This window comes from Taudactylus pleione, unplaced genomic scaffold (genome assembly GCF_031769625.1).
Source record: "Taudactylus pleione unplaced genomic scaffold, aTauple2 ptg002162l, whole genome shotgun sequence".
NCBI lineage: Eukaryota > Metazoa > Chordata > Amphibia > Anura > Myobatrachidae > Taudactylus > Taudactylus pleione.
Window position 1 is genome coordinate 31068 of NW_028286556.1, and position 19228 is coordinate 50295.

General features: G+C 57.3%; 2 protein-coding genes across 3 annotated transcripts in view; one reads left to right on the plus strand and one right to left on the minus strand.

The window, feature by feature from the left end:
- Nucleotides 1–258: 258 nt before the first annotated feature.
- Nucleotides 259–13051, minus strand: LOC148433699 (cilia- and flagella-associated protein 119-like; the record flags this gene model as incomplete). The annotated part of the gene is made up of 4 exons (XM_088465816.1): nucleotides 12894–13051; nucleotides 8265–8296; nucleotides 505–561; nucleotides 259–428 (listed from the first exon to the last, which is right to left on the minus strand). Coding segments are annotated over exons 1-4 (310 nt in total), but the record flags the coding sequence as incomplete, so codon positions are not given.
- Nucleotides 12863–19228, plus strand: part of RNF40 (ring finger protein 40) — a 109867-nt gene continuing 103501 nt past the window's right edge. Inside the window, exon 1 of one of the 2 annotated variants that reach the window (XM_088465818.1) lies at nucleotides 12863–13207. The gene's annotated coding sequence lies outside the window, so the exon portion shown is untranslated. The remainder of the gene's footprint in view (nucleotides 13208–19228) is intronic. The other variant, XM_088465819.1, reaches the window with a different exon arrangement.

Consider the following 19228-nt stretch of genomic DNA (forward strand, 5'->3'; position numbering starts at 1 on the left):
TCCTGTATCTCTCCATAGTGCCCATCACCTCTCTCTCTCTCTCATTATATCCTATCAGTGTGTAATAATAAGTGTTCCTGTATCTCCCCATAGTGCCCATCCCCTCTCTCATTATATGGATATACAGAAGGGGATCTGAGTATGTCTATGAGGATGCTTGTGCTATATCCCTATGTAAGTAATACAAGGCTGGTCCATGTGGTACGCCAGGCACTGTACAGAGATAGATGCGGCACAGGCAGGCAGTGTCAGTCTTACCCTGGCACACAGCGTGGGTTTCCTTTATGATGGAGAAGACAGAAGACGTCTGCACTCTGGTAAAAGCGCTCTCCCAGCAGAATGTGAGAGTGTAATAATACAGGTCCAGCAGGACGGAGACGCGCGGATCACAGAGGCGGCCGTCCAGGGACAGCAGCGCAGCCAGAGCTCTGCGGGAACAGGACACATAGTGAGGAGCCAGGAACTTACTACTGACTCAGTGATGTCATATTCTAGGTCACGTACCTGCGCTGGTCATCCGCATGCTCCATCGCCTCCAAGTCATCCACACTCACATCTCTCCTAAGCACACAGAAAGCACAGCAATGCATAAACAATAATATATATATATATACACACACACACACACACACACGTATATATACATACATATACACATATATATATATATGTACACACACACACACACACACACACACACACACACGTATATATACATACATATTTTATATATATATATATATATATATATACACACACACACATATTATATACATACACACTCACATCTCTCCTAAGCACACAGAAAGCACAGCAAGGCATCAACAATACAAAAAAATATACATACATATACACACATATATATACACTGTTATATACATACACACACATTATATACATATACACACATACACATTATATACATACACACATAATATACATACACGTTATATACATACATACATACATACACATATACATACACACATATAAATATACATACAGTATTCACACAGAATACCCGTATGTCTACAAATAGTGCATAAACATATTTAAAATTTTTAAAAGAACCACAATGCAGATATCACATAGTGCCCGTACCTAGAACATAACTGTGTGGCTGATTACCACATGATTCATAACCATGTCCACCAGGCAATGCACCATCTACTGTCACCTCGTCCTCCGGTCACATGTACCAGGAACGTCTCCTGCTGGATGCAAACCACGCCGTGTGCCAGTACCTGAGCCCAAAGTGCAGCATGGGAACCACGCCGTGTGCCAGTACCTGAGCCCAAAGTGCAGCATGGGAACCACGCCGTGTGCCAATACCTGAGCCCAATGTGCAGCATGGGAACCACGCCGTGTGCCAGTACCTGAGCCCAAAGTGCAGCATGGGAACCACGTTGTGTGCCAGTACCTGAGCCCAGAGTGCAGCATGGGAACCACGCCGTGTGCCAGTACCTGAGACCAATGTGCAGCATGGGAACCACGTTGTGTGCCAGTACCTGAGCCCAGAGTGCAGCACGGGAACCACGCCGTGTGCCAGTACCTGAGCCCAGAGTGCAGCATGGGAACCACGCAGTGTGCCAGTACCTGAGCCCAAAGTGCAGCACGGGAACCACGCCGTGTGCCAGTACCTGAGCCCAGAGTGCAGCACGGGAACCACGCCGTGTGCCAGTACCTGAGCCCAGAGTGCAGCATGGGAACCATGCCGTGTGCCAGTACCTGAGCCCAGAGTGCAGCAGTGGAACCACACCGTGTGCCAGTACCTGAGCCCAAAGTGCAGCACGGGAACCACGCCGTGTGCCAGTACCTGAGCCCAGAGTGCAGCACGGGAACCACGCCGTGTGCCAGTACCTGAGCCCAGAGTGCAGCACAGGAACCACGCCATGTGCCAGTACCTGAGCCCAAAGTGCAGCACGGGAACCACGCCGTGTGCCAGTACCTGAGCCCAAAGTGCAGCATGGGAACCACGCCGTGTGCCAGTACCTGAGCCCAGAGTGCAGCATGGGAACCACGCCGTGTGCCAGTACCTGAGCCCAAAGTGCAGCATGGGAACCACGCCATGTGCCAGTACCTGAGCCCAAAGTGCAGCACGGGAACCACGCCATGTGCCAGTACCTGAGCCCAAAGTGCAGCACGGGAACCACGCCGTGTGCCAGTACCTGAGCCCAAAGTGCAGCACGGGAACCACGCCATGTGCCAATACCTGAGCCCAATGTGCAGCACGGGAACCACGCCGTGTGCCAGTACCTGAGACCAATGTGCAGCACGGGAACCACGCCGTGTGCCAGTACCTGAGCCCAGAGTGCAGCACGGGAACCACGCCGTGTGCCAGTACCTGAGCCCAAAGTGCAGCACGGGAACCACGCCGTGTGCCAGTACCTGAGCCCAAAGTGCAGCACGGGAACCACGCCGTGTGCCAGTACCTGAGCCCAGAGTGCAGCACGGGAACCACGCCGTGTGCCAGTACCTGAGACCAATGTGCAGCACGGGAACCACGCCGTGTGCCAGTACCTGAGACCAATGTGCAGCATGGGAACCACGTTGTGTGCCAGTACCTGAGCCCAGAGTGCAGCATGGGAACCACGCCGTGTGCCAGTACCTGAGCCCAGAGTGCAGCATGGGAACCACGCCGTGTGCCAGTACCTGAGCCCAAAGTGCAGCATGGGAACCACGCCGTGTGCCAGTACCTGAGCCCAGAGTGCAGCATGGGAACCACGCCGTGTGCCAGTACCTGAGCCCAAAGTGCAGCATGGGAACCACGCCGTGTGCCAGTACCTGAGCCCAAAGTGCAGCATGGGAACCACGCCGTGTGCCAGTACCTGAGCCCAAAGTGCAGCATGGGAACCACGCCGTGTGCCAGTACCTGAGCCCAAAGTGCAGCATGGGAACCACGCCGTGTGCCAGTACCTGAGCCCAAAGTGCAGCATGGGAACCACGCCGTGTGCCAGTACCTGAGCCCAAAGTGCAGCATGGGAACCACGCCGTGTGCCAGTACCTGAGCCCAAAGTGCAGCATGGGAACCACGCCGTGTGCCAGTACCTGAGCCCAAAGTGCAGCATGGGAACCACGCCGTGTGCCAGTACCTGAGCCCAAAGTGCAGCATGGGAACCACGCCGTGTGCCAGTACCTGAGCCCAGAGTGCAGCATGGGAACCACGCCGTGTGCCAGTACCTGAGACCAAAGTGCAGCATGGGAACCACGCCGTGTGCCAATACCTGAGCCCAATGTGCAGCATGGGAACCACGCCGTGTGCCAGTACCTGAGCCCAGAGTGCAGCATGGGAACCACGCCGTGTGCCAGTACCTGAGACCAATGTGCAGCATGGGAACCACGTTGTGTGCCAGTACCTGAGCCCAGAGTGCAGCATGGGAACCACGCCGTGTGCCAGTACCTGAGACCAATGTGCAGCATGGGAACCACGCCGTGTGCCAGTACCTGAGCCCAAAGTGCAGCATGGGAACCACGCCATGTGCCAGTACCTGAGCCCAAAGTGCAGCATGGGAACCACGCCATGTGCCAGTACCTGAGCCCAAAGTGCAGCATGGGAACCACGCCGTGTGCCAGTACCTGAGCCCAAAGTGCAGCATGGGAACCACGCCGTGTGCCAGTACCTGAGACCAATGTGCAGCATGGGAACCACGTTGTGTGCCAGTACCTGAGCCCAGAGTGCAGCATGGGAACCACGCCGTGTGCCAGTACCTGAGACCAAAGTGCAGCATGGGAACCACGCCGTGTGCCAATACCTGAGCCCAATGTGCAGCATGGGAACCACGCCGTGTGCCAGTACCTGAGCCCAGAGTGCAGCATGGGAACCACGCCGTGTGCCAGTACCTGAGCCCAAAGTGCAGCATGGGAACCACGCCATGTGCCAGTACCTGAGCCCAAAGTGCAGCATGGGAACCACGCCATGTGCCAGTACCTGAGCCCAAAGTGCAGCATGGGAACCACGCCGTGTGCCAGTACCTGAGCCCAAAGTGCAGCATGGGAACCACGCCGTGTGCCAGTACCTGAGACCAATGTGCAGCATGGGAACCACGCCGTGTGCCAGTACCTGAGCCCAGAGTGCAGCATGGGAACCACGCCGTGTGCCAGTACCTGAGCCCAGAGTGCAGCATGGGAACCACGCCGTGTGCCAGTACCTGAGCCCAAAGTGCAGCATGGGAACCACGCCGTGTGCCAGTACCTGAGCCCAGAGTGCAGCATGGGAACCACGCCGTGTGCCAGTACCTGAGCCCAAAGTGCAGCATGGGAACCACGCCGTGTGCCAGTACCTGAGCCCAAAGTGCAGCATGGGAACCACGCCGTGTGCCAGTACCTGAGCCCAAAGTGCAGCATGGGAACCACGCCATGTGCCAGTACCTGAGCCCAAAGTGCAGCATGGGAACCACGCCGTGTGCCAGTACCTGAGCCCAAAGTGCAGCATGGGAACCACGCCGTGTGCCAGTACCTGAGCCCAGAGTGCAGCATGGGAACCACGCCGTGTGCCAGTACCTGAGACCAAAGTGCAGCATGGGAACCACGCCGTGTGCCAATACCTGAGCCCAATGTGCAGCATGGGAACCACGCCGTGTGCCAGTACCTGAGCCCAGAGTGCAGCATGGGAACCACGCCGTGTGCCAGTACCTGAGACCAATGTGCAGCATGGGAACCACGTTGTGTGCCAGTACCTGAGCCCAGAGTGCAGCATGGGAACCACGCCGTGTGCCAGTACCTGAGACCGATGTGCAGCACCAATCCTGATCCCCTGGCTCTGTCCAGACCTCCGGGCTGTCCTGCAGCTACATGCACCCGGGATTTTGATTTCTTGAGGGTCTTCGGCATTTTCCTTGTGCCTCCCCAGCCAAGTACAGTCACTGGGCCCCACAAGGGGGGAAATCCTTATTCCTTTAGCAAATAAACGGCAGGTCATAAGCCAAAAAAAAGGCCGAATAAGCTGCCCCAGAGCAGCGGCCACACTTCCCCCAGGCAGAGGCAACTTGCCTGGGGAAGCTTGCAGGGGAAAGCCCCCTCCCACTCAGTCACCTACATTCACCAGGAGCTGCAGCAACACACACCCTCTCCTGATGTAGGCACGCAGGCTATAGACATAGGATGTAGGCACGCAGGCTATAGACATAGGATGTAGGCACGCAGGCTATAGACATAGGATGTAGGCACGCAGGCTATAGACATAGGATGTAGGCACGCAGGCTATAGACATAGGATGTAGGCACGCAGGCTATAGACATAGGATGTAGGCACGCAGGCTATAGACATAGGATGTAGGCACGCAGGCTATAGACATAGGATGTATACAAGCAGGCTATATATGATGTATACACGCAGGCTATAGATATACAGTCAGGTGCATAAATATTGGGACATTGACAGAACTGTCATATTTTGGCCTCTATTCACCACCACAATGGCTTTGAAATGAAACAAACAAGATGTGATTTACCTGCAGACTTTCAGATTTAATTTGAGGGTAATTACATCCAAATCAGGTGAACGGTGTAGGAATTACAATGGTTTCTATATGTGCATCCCACTTTTTAAGGGGCCAAAAGTAATGGGACAAACTAAACAATCCGACCCTGCCCCTGCACCGCCCCTTAATTGCGTCTGCCTATCAGGCAGTGGCATTCAAGGGCTTGCGTGCATCTTTGCAGAACCCATTCTGCAAACTCGTGGAATGGGTCCTGCGCGATAATTGGGAATCTGCGTTCAGCAGGGAATCGGCATGTATTACCACCAAACCTCAGCCCGGCGGATGAAATCCTGACGCCGGCAGATGAAGATCCTGACTGAGGTGCCTAACCCTAACGCCCCGCCCCAATACCTAACCTCCCCCCAGGGGTGCCTAAACCTAACCATCCCTCCCCGCGCCCTAAACCTAACCCCCCCCGGCAGAGTGCCTAACCCTAACCCACCCCCTCCCACTACCTAACCTCACCCCAGGGGTGCCTAAACTCAATCCCCCCTCCCCACACCCTAACCTCCCCCCCTAGTGCCTAACCCTAACCTCCTCCCAGGGGTGCTTGTCCCTAACCCCCCCTTCCCTTAGCCTAACCCTCCCAGCGGGTGCTCGCAGGCACCCTAAGTCTCCCCCGGGAGACCCTAAACCTAAAACTGCGGCTATCCGCTCCCGACTCCCGGGTTACCTACGATCGGTATGCCGAGCGTCGGGATTTCGGCGTTGGATAATGATAGGCGTCGGTATTTAGATGCCTATCATTAGGCCCATGCCGGGATTTCACTGTCGGCATTTCGACCACCGGCTTCCTGACTACATCCCGTTAAACAGGGCATTTGCGTGCACTGCTGAATGAGGCCCTCAGAGCCTTACGCTGGCCAACGTTTCCTGCTCCAACACATCAACTTCAAGAACTGAGCGTTAATGTTATTTCCTGATGAAGGTTTCTCCTCCACATTATAAGCTGGATCTGCCGGAGTCATCTCCTCAATGTTCCCCTATAGGCATGTAAGGATCATACATGTAACAGCGGCCATAGACAATGACAGATTATTTATTGGCTGATGTTGATCTCACAGCGTGTGGCCGGAATAAGAGAGAGGTAGTTTGTATGTAATGGTATAAAGAGTTCCCCGTGACTTGTGTATGCAGCCGTGGGTGCCTCTGGGTAAATAGGGTGAGACTTCCCCGTGACTTGTGTATGCAGCCGTGGGTGCCTCTGGGTAAATAGGGTGAGACTTCCCCGTGACTTGTGTATGCAGCCGTGGGTGCCTCTGGGTAAATAGGGTGAGACTTCCCCGTGACTTGTGTATGCAGCCGTGGGTGCCTCTGGGTAAATAGGGTGAGAGTTCCCCGTGACTTGTGTATGCAGCCGTGGGTGGCTCTGGGTAAATAGGGTGAGAGTTCCCCGTGACTTGTGTATGCAGCCGTGGGTGCCTCTGGGTAAATAGGGTGAGAGTTCCCCGTGACTTGTGTATGCAGCCGTGGGTGCCTCTGGGTAAATAGGGTGAGAGTTCCCCGTGACTTGTGTATGCAGCCGTGGGTGCCTCTGGGTAAATAGGGTGAGACTTCCCCGTGACTTGTGTATGCAGCCGTGGGTGCCTCTGGGTAAATAGGGTGAGACTTCCCCGTGACTTGTGTATGCAGCCGTGGGTGCCTCTGGGTAAATAGGGTGAGACTTCCCCGTGACTTGTGTATGCAGCCGTGGGTGCCTCTGGGTAAATAGGGTGAGACTTCCCCGTGACTTGTGTATGCAGCCGTGGGTGCCTCTGGGTAAATAGGGTGAGACTTCCCCGTGACTTGTGTATGCAGCCGTGGGTGCCTCTGGGTAAATAGGGTGAGACTTCCCCGTGACTTGTGTATGCAGCCGTGGGTGCCTCTGGGTAAATAGGGTGAGACTTCCCCGTGACTTGTGTATGCAGCCGTGGGTGCCTCTGGGTAAATAGGGTGAGACTTCCCCGTGACTTGTGTATGCAGCCGTGGGTGCCTCTGGGTAAATAGGGTGAGACTTCCCCGTGACTTGTGTATGCAGCCGTGGGTGCCTCTGGGTAAATAGGGTGAGACTTCCCCGTGACTTGTGTATGCAGCCGTGGGTGCCTCTGGGTAAATAGGGTGAGACTTCCCCGTGACTTGTGTATGCAGCCGTGGGTGCCTCTGGGTAAATAGGGTGAGACTTCCCCGTGACTTGTGTATGCAGCCGTGGGTGCCTCTGGGTAAATAGGGTGAGACTTCCCCGTGACTTGTGTATGCAGCCGTGGGTGCCTCTGGGTAAATAGGGTGAGACTTCCCCGTGACTTGTGTATGCAACCGTGGGTGCCTCTGGGTAAATAGGGTGAGACTTCCCCGTGACTTGTGTATGCAGCCGTGGGTGCCTCTGGGTAAATAGGGTGAGAGTTCTCCGTGACTTGTGTATGCAGCCGTGGGTGCCTCTGGGTAAATAGGGTGAGACTTCCCCGTGACTTGTGTATGCAGCCGTGGGTGCCTCTGGGTAAATAGGGTGAGACTTCCCCGTGACTTGTGAATGCAGCCGTGGGTGCCTCTGGGTAAATAGGGTGAGAGTTCCCCGTGACTTGTGTATGCAGCCGTGGGTGCCTCTGGGTAAATAGGGTGAGAGTTCCCCGTGACTTGTGTATGCAGCCGTGGGTGCCTCTGGGTAAATAGGGTGAGAGTTCCCCGTGACTTGTGTATGCAGCCGTGGGTGCCTCTGGGTAAATAGGGTGAGACTTCCCTGTGGTACTCAGGGGAGAAAACGTGGGGGGGAAAGCTGGTGGGCTATATATCACATGAGGGTCTTACTTACCACAAGCAGATCTGAGGTTTCTTCATCTTCAACTGAGGAAACAGAAGAAAAAAATGTGCTCATAATACAAAAGGAAAACTGATCATCAGTAACGGTACTTCCACATAGACAGCGCAGGGAGACCGGGCACCGGGAGGGGACACCTGACAGACCGGGGACCGGGAGGAGAAGGAAGAGGAGGAGGAGGGGACACCTGACAGACCGGGGACCGGGAGGAGGAGGAAGAGGAGGAGGAGGGGACACCTGACAGACCGGGGACCGGGAGGAGAAGGAAGAGGAGGAGGAGGGGACACCTGACAGACCGGGGACCGGGAGGAGGAGGAAGAGGAGGAGGAGGGGACACCTGACAGACCGGGGACCGGGAGGAGGAGGAGGAAGGGACACCTGACAGACCGGGGACCGGGAGGAGGAGGAGGAAGGGACACCTGACAGACCGGGGACCGGGAGGAGGAGGAGGGACACCTGACAGACCGAGGACAGGGAGGAGGGGGAGGGGACACCTGACAGACAGGGAACCGGGAGGAGGAGGAGGGACACCTGACACACCAGGGACCGGGAGGAGGAGGGACACCTGACACACCAGGGACCGGGAGGAGGAGGAGGGGGAGGGACACCTGACAGACCGGGGACCGGGAGGAGGAGGAGGGACACCTGACAGATCGGGGACCGGGAGGAGGAGGAGGGACACCTGACAGACCGGGGACCGGGAGGAGGAGGAGGGACACCTGACAGACCGGGGACCGGGAGGAGGAGGAGGGACACCTGACAGACCGGGGACCGGGAGGAGGAGGAGGAGGGGACATCTGACAGACCTGGGACCGGGAGGAGGAGGAGGAGGGACACCTGACAGACCGGGGACCGGCAGGAGGAGGAGGGACACCTGACACACCGGGGACCGGGAGGAGGAGGGACACCTGACAGACCAAGGACCGGGAGGAGGAGGAGGGGGAGGAGGAGGAGAAGGGACACCTGACAGACCGGGGACCGGGAGGAGGAGGAGGAGGGGGAGGAGGAGGAGGAGGGACACCTGACAGACCAAGGACCGGGAGGAGGAGGAGGGGGAGGAGGAGGAGAAGGGACACCTGACAGACCGGGGACCGGGAGGAGGAGGAGGAGGGGACATCTGACAGACCGGGGACCGGGAGGAGGAGGAGGAGGAGGAGGGACACCTGACACACCGGGGACCGGGAGGAGGAGGAGGGACACCTGACAGACCGGGGACCGGGAGGAGGAGGAGGGACACCTGACAGACCGGGGACCGGGAGGAGGAGGAGGGACACCTGACAGACCGGGGACCGGGAGGAGGAGGAGGGACACCTGACAGACCGGGGACCGGGAGGAGGAGGAGGGACACCTGACAGACCGGGGACCGGGAGGAGGAGGAGGGACACCTGACAGACCGGGGACCGGGAGGAGGAGGAGGGACACCTGACAGACCGGGGACCGGGAGGAGGAGGAGGGACACCTGACAGACCGGGGACCGGGAGGAGGAGGAGGGACACCTGACAGACCGGGGACCGGGAGGAGGAGGAGGGACACCTGACAGACCGGGGACCGGGAGGAGGAGGAGGGACACCTGACAGACCGGGGACCGGGAGGAGGAGGAGGGACACCTGACAGACCGGGGACCGGGAGGAGGAGGAGGAGGAGGAGACACCTGACAGACCGGGGACTGGGAGGAGGAGGAGGGACACCTGACAGACCGGGGACCGGCAGGAGGAGGAGGGACACCTGACAGACCGGGGACCGGGAGGAGGAGGAGGAGGGACACCTGACAGACCGGGGACCGGGAGGAGGAGGAGGAGGGGACATCTGACAGACCGGGGACTGGGAGGAGGAGGAGGAGGAGGAGGAGGGACACCTGACAGACCAGGGACCGGGAGGAGGAGTAGGAGGAGGAGGAGGGGACACCTGACAGACCGAGGACCGGGAGGAGGGGGAGGGGACACCTGACAGACCGAGGACCGGGAGGAGGGGGGGAGGGGACACCTGACAGACCGAGGACCGGGAGGAGGGGGAGGGGACACCTGACAGACCGAGGACCGGGAGGAGGGGGGGGGACATCTGACAGACCGGGGACCGGGAGGAGGAGGAGGAGGAGGGACACCTGACAGACCGGGGACCGGGAGGAGGAGGAGGAGGAGGGGACACCTGACAGACCGGGGACTGGGAGGAGGAGGAGGGACACCTGACAGACCGGGGACCGGCAGGAGGAGGAGGGACACCTGACAGACCGGGGACCGGGAGGAGGAGGAGGAGGGACACCTGACAGACCGGGGACCGGGAGGAGGAGGAGGAGGGGACATCTGACAGACCGGGGACTGGGAGGAGGAGGAGGAGGGACACCTGACAGACCAGGGACCGGGAGGAGGAGTAGGAGGAGGAGGAGGGGACACCTGACAGACCGAGGACCGGGAGGAGGAGGAAGAGGAGGAGGAGGGGACACCTGACAGACCGGGGACCGGGAGGAGGAGGAAGAGGAGGAGGAGGGGACACCTGACAGACCGGGGACCGGGAGGAGAAGGAAGAGGAGGAGGAGGGGACACCTGACAGACCGGGGACCGGGAGGAGGAGGAGGAAGGGACACCTGACAGACCGGGGACCGGGAGGAGGAGGAGGAAGGGACACCTGACAGACCGGGGACCGGGAGGAGGAGGAGGAAGGGACACCTGACAGACCGGGGACCGGGAGGAGGAGGAGGGACACCTGACAGACCGAGGACAGGGAGGAGGGGGAGGGGACACCTGACAGACAGGGAACCGGGAGGAGGAGGAGGGACACCTGACACACAAGGGACCGGGAGGAGGAGGGACACCTGACAGACCGGGGACCGGGAGGAGGAGGAGGGACACCTGACAGACCGGGGACCGGGAGGAGGAGGAGGGACACCTGACAGACCGGGGACCGGGAGGAGGAGGAGGAGGGGACATCTGACAGACCTGGGACCGGGAGGAGGAGGGACACCTGACAGACCGGGGACTGGGAGGAGGAGGAGGGACACCTGACAGACCGGGGACCGGCAGGAGGAGGAGGGACACCTGACACACCGGGGACCGGGAGGAGGAGGGACACCTGACAGACCAAGGACCGGGAGGAGGAGGAGGGGGAGGAGGAGGAGAAGGGACACCTGACAGACCGGGGACCGGGAGGAGGAGGAGGAGGGGGAGGAGGAGGAGGAGGGACACCTGACAGACCAAGGACCGGGAGGAGGAGGAGGGACACCTGACAGACCGGGGACCGGGAGGAGGAGGAGGAGGGGACATCTGACAGACCGGGGACCGGGAGGAGGAGGAGGAGGAGGAGGGACACCTGACACACCGGGGACCGGGAGGAGGAGGAGGGACACCTGACAGACCGGGGACCGGGAGGAGGAGGAGGGACACCTGACAGACCGGGGACCGGGAGGAGGAGGAGGGACACCTGACAGACCGGGGACCGGGAGGAGGAGGAGGGACACCTGACAGACCGGGGACCGGGAGGAGGAGGAGGGACACCTGACAGACCGGGGACCGGGAGGAGGAGGAGGGACACCTGACAGATCGGGGACCGGGAGGAGGAGGAGGGACACCTGACAGATCGGGGACCGGGAGGAGGAGGAGGGACACCTGACAGACCGGGGACCGGGAGGAGGAGGAGGGACACCTGACAGACCGGGGACCGGGAGGAGGAGGAGGGACACCTGACAGACCGGGGACCGGGAGGAGAAGGAGGGACACCTGACAGACCGGGGACCGGGAGGAGGAGGAGGAGGAGGAGGGGACACCTGACAGACCGGGGACTGGGAGGAGGAGGAGGGACACCTGACAGACCGGGGACCGGCAGGAGGAGGAGGGACACCTGACAGACCGGGGACCGGGAGGAGGAGGAGGAGGGACACCTGACAGACCGGGGACCGGGAGGAGGAGGAGGAGGGACACCTGACAGACCGGGGACTGGGAGGAGGAGGAGGAGGAGGAGGAGGAGGAGGAGGAGGGACACCTGACAGACCAGGGACCGGGAGGAGGAGTAGGAGGAGGGGGAGGGGACACCTGACAGACCGAGGACCGGGAGGAGGGGGAGGGGACACCTGACAGACCGAGGACCGGGAGGAGGGGGAGGAGGGGGGAGGGACACCTGACAGACCGGGGACCGGGAGGAGGGGGAGGAGGGACATCTGACAGACCGGGGACCGGGAGGAGGGGGAGGGGACACCTGACAGACCGGGAACCGGGAGGAGGAGGAGGGGGGACACCTGACAGACCGAGGACCGGGAGGAGGGGGAGGGGACACCTGACAGACCGAGGACCGGGAGGAGGGGGAGGGGACACCTGACAGACCGAGGACCGGGAGGAGGGGGAGGAGGGGGGGGGGACACCTGACAGACCGGGGACCGGGAGGAGGAGGAGGAGGGGGGACACCTGACAGACCGGGGACCGGGAGGAGGAGGAGGAGGAGGGACATCTGACAGACCGGGGACCGGGAGGAGGGGGAGGGGACACCTGACAGACCGGGGACCGGGAGGAGGAGGAGGAGGAGGGACACCTGACAGACCGGGAACCGGGAGGAGGAGGAGGGACACCTGACAGACCGGGAACCGGGAGGAGGAGGAGGAGGAGAAGACCCGGATAACGCCGGGCTATAGTCACTTACCCCGCACAGGGCCTCAGACCTCGGCCTCTCGTACTGGCTACACACAAACATCTCTCGGCCTCTCCCTTTGATTTGTGGTCTCCATGACAACCGCTTCTAACCTGTTACTAACAGTAACGCCACTGTCCAGAATTTAAGAGATTGAACCAATCAGAAGATTGCAAATTATAACTGACATCAGCATCAGCCAATCAACGTAAGGATTTCATGTCACAGGCCGGAAATGACGTAGTTAAGGAGTCTGCGTGCTGCGCACGCGCGTAACTGTCCCGATTGCCACATCCGGATGTCCCGGGAGGAAGATGGCGGCGAGTGTAAGAATCTCCATCACTGTAATATCATCTAATATGTCATAGAATGTCTATTATATCATTCTCTAATGGGGGAGGGACAGAGAGAGAGGAGAGGGAATGATGGTGACAGGACAGAGAGAGAGGAGAGGGAATGATGGTGACAGGACAGAGAGAGAGGAGAGGGAATGACGGTGACAGGACAGAGAGAGAGGAGAGGGAATGATGGTGACAGAGAGAGAGGAGAGGGAATGATGGTGACAGGACAGAGAGAGAGGAGAGGGAATGATGGTGACAGGACAGAGAGAGAGGAGAGGGAATGATGGTGACAGGACAGAGAGAGAGGAGAGGGAATGATGGTGACAGGACAGAGAGAGAGGAGAGGGAATGATGGTGACAGGACAGAGAGAGGAGAGGGAATGATGGTGACAGGACAGAGAGAGAGGAGAGGGAATGATGGTGACAGGAGAGAGAGGAGAGGGAATGATGGTGACAGGACAGAGAGAGAGGAGAGGGAATGATAATGACAGGACAGAGAGAGGAGAGGGAATGATGGTGACAGGACAGAGAGAGAGGAGAGGGAATGATGGTGACAGGACAGAGAGAGAGGAGAGGGAATGATGGTGACAAGACAGAGAGAGAGGAGAGGGAATGATGGTGACAAGACAGAGAGAGAGGAGAGGGAATGATGGTGACAGGACAGAGAGAGAGGAGAGGGAATGATGGTGACAGGAGAGAGAGGAGAGGGAATGATGGTGACAGGACAGAGAGAGAGGAGAGGGAATGATAATGACAGGACAGAGAGAGGAGAGGGAATGATGGTGACAGGACAGAGAGAGAGGAGAGGGAATGATGGTGACAGGACAGAGAGAGAGGAGAGGGAATGATGGTGACAAGACAGAGAGAGAGGAGAGGGAATGATGGTGACAGGACAGAGAGAGAGGAGAGGGAAAGATGGTGACAGGAGAGAGAGGAGAGGGAATGATGGTGACAGGACAGAGAGAGAGGAGAGGGAATGATAATGACAGGACAGAGAGAGGAGAGGGAATGATGGTGACAGGACAGAGAGAGAGGAGAGGGAATGATGGTGACAGGACAGAGAGAGAGGAGAGGGAATGATGGTAACAGGACAGAGAGAGGAGAGGGAATGATGGTGACTGGACAGAGAGAGGAGAGGGAATGACGGTGACAGGACAGAGAGAGAGGAGAGGGAATGACGGTGACAGGACAGAGAGAGAGGAGAGGGAATGATGGTGACAAGACAGAGAGAGAGGAGAGGGAATGATGGCGACAGGACAGAGAGAGAGGAGAGGGAATGATGGTGACAAGACAGAGAGAGAGGAGAGGGAATGATGGTGACAGGACAGAGAGGAGAGGGAATGATGGTGACAAGAGAGAGAGGAGAGGGAATGATGGTGACAGGACAGAGAGAGAGGAGAGGGAATGATGGTGACAGGACAGAGAGAGAGGAGAGGGAATGATGGTGACAGGACAGAGAGAGAGGAGAGGGAAAGATGGTGACAGGAGAGAGAGGAGAGGGAATGATGGTGACAGGACAGAGAGAGAGGAGAGGGAATGATGGTGACAGGACAGAGAGAGAGGAGAGGGAATGATAATGACAGGACAGAGAGAGGAGAGGGAATGATGGTGACAGGACAGAGAGAGAGGAGAGGGAATGATGGTAACAGGACAGAGAGAGGAGAGGGAATGACGGTGACAGGACAGAGAGAGAGGAGAGGGAATGATGGTGACAGGACAGAGAGAGAGGAGAGGGAATGATGGTGACAAGACAGAGAGAGAGGAGAGGGAATGATGGTGACAGGACAGAGAGAGAGGAGAGGGAATGATGGTGACAGGACAGAGAGAGAGGAGAGGGAATGATGGTGACAAGACAGAGAGAGAGGAGAGGGAATGATGGTGACAGGACAGAGAGAGAGGAGAGGGAATGATGGTGACAGGAGAGAGAGGAGAGGGAATGATGGTGACAGGACAGAGAGAGAGAGGAGAGGGAATGATGGTGACAGGACAGAGAGAGAGGAGAGGGAATGATGGTGACAGGACAGAGAGAGGATAGGGAATGATGGTGACAGGACAGAGAGAGAGGAGAGGGAATGATGGTGACAGGACAGAGAGAGGAGAGGGAATGATGGTGACAGGACAGAGAGAGAGGAGAGGGAATGATGGTGACAGGACAGAGAGAGAGGAGAGGGAATGACAGGACAGAGAGAGAGGAGAGGGAATGATGGTGACAGCACAGAGAGAGAGGAGAGGGAATGATGGTGACAGGACAGATAGAGAGGAGAGGGAATGATGGTGACAGGACAGAGAGAGAGGAGAGGGAATGATGGTGACAGGACAGAGAGAGAGGAGAGGGAATGATGGTGACAGAGAGAGAGACGAGAGGGAATGACGGTGACAGGACAGAGAGAGAGGAGAGGGAATGATGGTGACAGGACAGAGAGAGAGGAGAGGGAATGACGGTGACAGGACAGAGAGAGAGGAGAGGGAATGATAATGACTGGACAGAGAGAGAGGAGAGGGAATGATGGTGACAGGATAGAGAGAGAGGAGAGGGAGTGACGGTGACAGGACAGAGAGAGGATAGGGAATGATGGTGACAGGACAGAGAGAGAGGAGAGGGAATGATGGTGACAGGACAGAGAGAGGAGAGGGAATGATGGTGACAGGACAGAGAGAGAGGAGAGGGAATGACGGTGACAGGAGAGAGAGGAGAGGGAATGATGGTGACAGGACAGAGAGAGAGGAGAGGGAATGATGGTGACAGGACAGAGAGAGAGGAGAGGGAATGATAATGACAGGACAGAGAGAGGAGAGGGAATGATGGTGACAGGACAGAGAGAGAGGAGAGGGAATGATGGTAACAGGACAGAGAGAGGAGAGGGAATGACGGTGACAGGACAGAGAGAGAGGAGAGGGAATGATGGTGACAGGACAGAGAGAGAGGAGAGGGAATGATGGTGACAAGACAGAGAGAGAGGAGAGGGAATGATGGTGACAGGACAGAGAGAGAGGAGAGGGAATGATGGTGACAGGACAGAGAGAGAGGAGAGGGAATGATGGTGACAGGAGAGAGAGGAGAGGGAACGATGGTGACAGGACAGAGAGAGAGAGGAGAGGGAATGATGGTGACAGGACAGAGAGAGAGGAGAGGGAATGATGGTGACAGGACAGAGAGAGGATAGGGAATGATGGTGACAGGACAGAGAGAGAGGAGAGGGAATGATGGTGACAGGACAGAGAGAGGAGAGAGAATGATGGTGACAGGACAGAGAGAGAGGAGAGGGAATGATGGTGACAGGACAGAGAGAGAGGAGAGGGAATGACAGGACAGAGAGAGAGGAGAGGGAATGATGGTGACAGCACAGAGAGAGAGGAGAGGGAATGATGGTGACAGGACAGATAGAGAGGAGAGGGAATGATGGTGACAGGACAGAGAGAGAGGAGAGGGAATGATGGTGACAGGACAGAGAGAGAGGAGAGGGAAAGATGGTGACAGAGAGAGAGACGAGAGGGAATGACGGTGACAGGACAGAGAGAGAGGAGAGGGAATGATGGTGACAGGACAGAGAGAGAGGAGAGGGAATGACGGTGACAGGACAGAGAGAGAGGAGAGGAATGATAATGACTGGACAGAGAGAGAGGAGAGGGAATGATGGTGACAGGATAGAGAGAGAGGAGAGGGAATGACGGTGACAGGACAGAGAGAGGATAGGGAATGATGGTGACAGGACAGAGAGAGAGGAGAGGGAATGATGGTGACAGGACAGAGAGAGGAGAGGGAATGATGGTGACAGGACAGAGAGAGAGGAGAGGGAATGACGGTGACAGGAGAGAGAGGAGAGGGAATGATGGTGACAGGACAGAGAGAGAGGAGAGGGAATGATGGTGACAGGACAGAGAGAGAGGAGAGGGAATGATAATGACAGGACAGAGAGAGGAGAGGGAATGATGGTGACAGGACAGAGAGAGAGGAGAGGGAATGACAGGACAGAGAGAGAGGAGAGGGAATGATGGTGACAGCACAGAGAGAGAGGAGAGGGAATGATGGTGACAGGACAGAGAGAGAGGAGAGGGAATGATGGTGACAGGAGAGAGAGGAGAGGGAATGATGGTGACAGGACAGAGAGAGAGAGGATAGGGAATGATGGTGACAGGACAGAGAGAGAGGAGAGGGAATGATGGTGACAGGACAGAGAGAGAGGAGAGGGAATGATGGTGACAGGACAGAGAGAGAGGAGAGGGAATGATGGTGACAGGACAGAGAGAGAGGAGAGGGAATGATGGTGACAGGACAGAGAGAGAGGAGAGGGAATGATAATGACAGGACAGAGAGAGGAGAGGGAATGATGGTGACAGGACAGAGAGAGAGGAGAGGGAATGACGGTGACAGGAGAGAGAGGAGAGGGAATGATGGTGACAGGACAGAGAGAGAGGAGAGGGAATGATGGTGACAGGACAGAGAGAGAGGAGAGGGAATGACGGCGACAGCACAGAGAGAGAGGAGAGGGAATGACGGTGACAGGACAGAGAGAGAGGAGAGGGAATGACGGTGACAGGACAGAGAGAGAGGAGAGGGAATGATGGTGACAGGACAGAGAGAGAGGAGAGGGAATGATGGTGACAGGACAGAGAGAGAGGAGAGGGAATGATGGTGACAGGACAGAGAGAGAGGAGAGGGAATGATGGTGACAGGACAGAGAGAGAGGAGAGGGAATGATGGTGACAGGAGAGAGAGGAGAGGGAATGATGGTGACAGGACAGAGAGATAGGAGAGGGAATGATGGTGACAGGAGAGAGAGGAGAGGGAATGATGGTGACAGGACAGAGAGAGAGGAGAGGGAATGATGGTGACAGGACAGAGAGAGAGGAGAGGGAATGACGGTGACAGGAGAGAGAGGAGAGGGAATGATGGTGACAGGACAGAGAGAGAGAGGATAGGGAATGATGGTGACAGGACAGAGAGAGAGGAGAGGGAATGATGGTGACAGGACAGAGAGAGGATAGGGAATGATGGTGACAGGACAGAGAGAGAGGAGAGGGAATGATGGTGACAGGACAGAGAGAGGAGAGGGAATGATGGTGACAGGACAGAGAGAGAGGAGAGGGAATGATGGTGACAGGACAGAGAGAGAGGAGAGGGAATGACAGGACAGAGAGAGAGGAGAGGAATGATGGTGACAGCACAGAGAGAGAGGAGAGGGAATGATGGTGACAGGACAGATAGAGAGGAGAGGGAATGATGGTGACAGGACAGAGAGAGAGGAGAGGGAATGATGGTGACAGGACAGAGAGAGAGGAGAGGGAATGATGGTGACAGAGAGAGAGACGAGAGGGAATGACGGTGACAGGACAGAGAGAGAGGAGAGGGAATGATGGTGACAGGACAGAGAGAGAGGAGAGGGAATGACGGTGACAGGACAGAGAGAGAGGAGAGGGAATGATAATGACTGGACAGAGAGAGAGGAGAGGGAATGATGGTGACAGGATAGAGAGAGAGGAGAGGGAATGACGGTGACAGGACAGAGAGAGGATAGGGAATGATGGTGACAGGACAGAGAGAGAGGAGAGGGAATGATGGTGACAGGACAGAGAGAGGAGAGGGAATGATGGTGACAGGACAGAGAGAGAGGAGAGGGAATGACGGTGACAGGAGAGAGAGGAGAGGGAATGATGGTGACAGGACAGAGAGAGAGGAGAGGGAATGATGGTGACAGGACAGAGAGAGAGGAGAGGGAATGATAATGACAGGACAGAGAGAGGAGAGGGAATGATGGTGACAGGACAGAGAGAGAGGAGAGGGAATGACAGGACAGAGAGAGAGGAGAGGGAATGATGGTGACAGCACAGAGAGAGAGGAGAGGGAATGATGGTGACAGGACAGAGAGAGAGGAGAGGGAATGATGGTGACAGGACAGGGAGAGAGGAGAGGGAATGATGGTGACAGGACAGAGAGAGAGGAGAGGGAATGACGGTGACAGGACAGAGAGAGAGGAGAGGGAATGATGGTGACAGGACAGAGAGAGA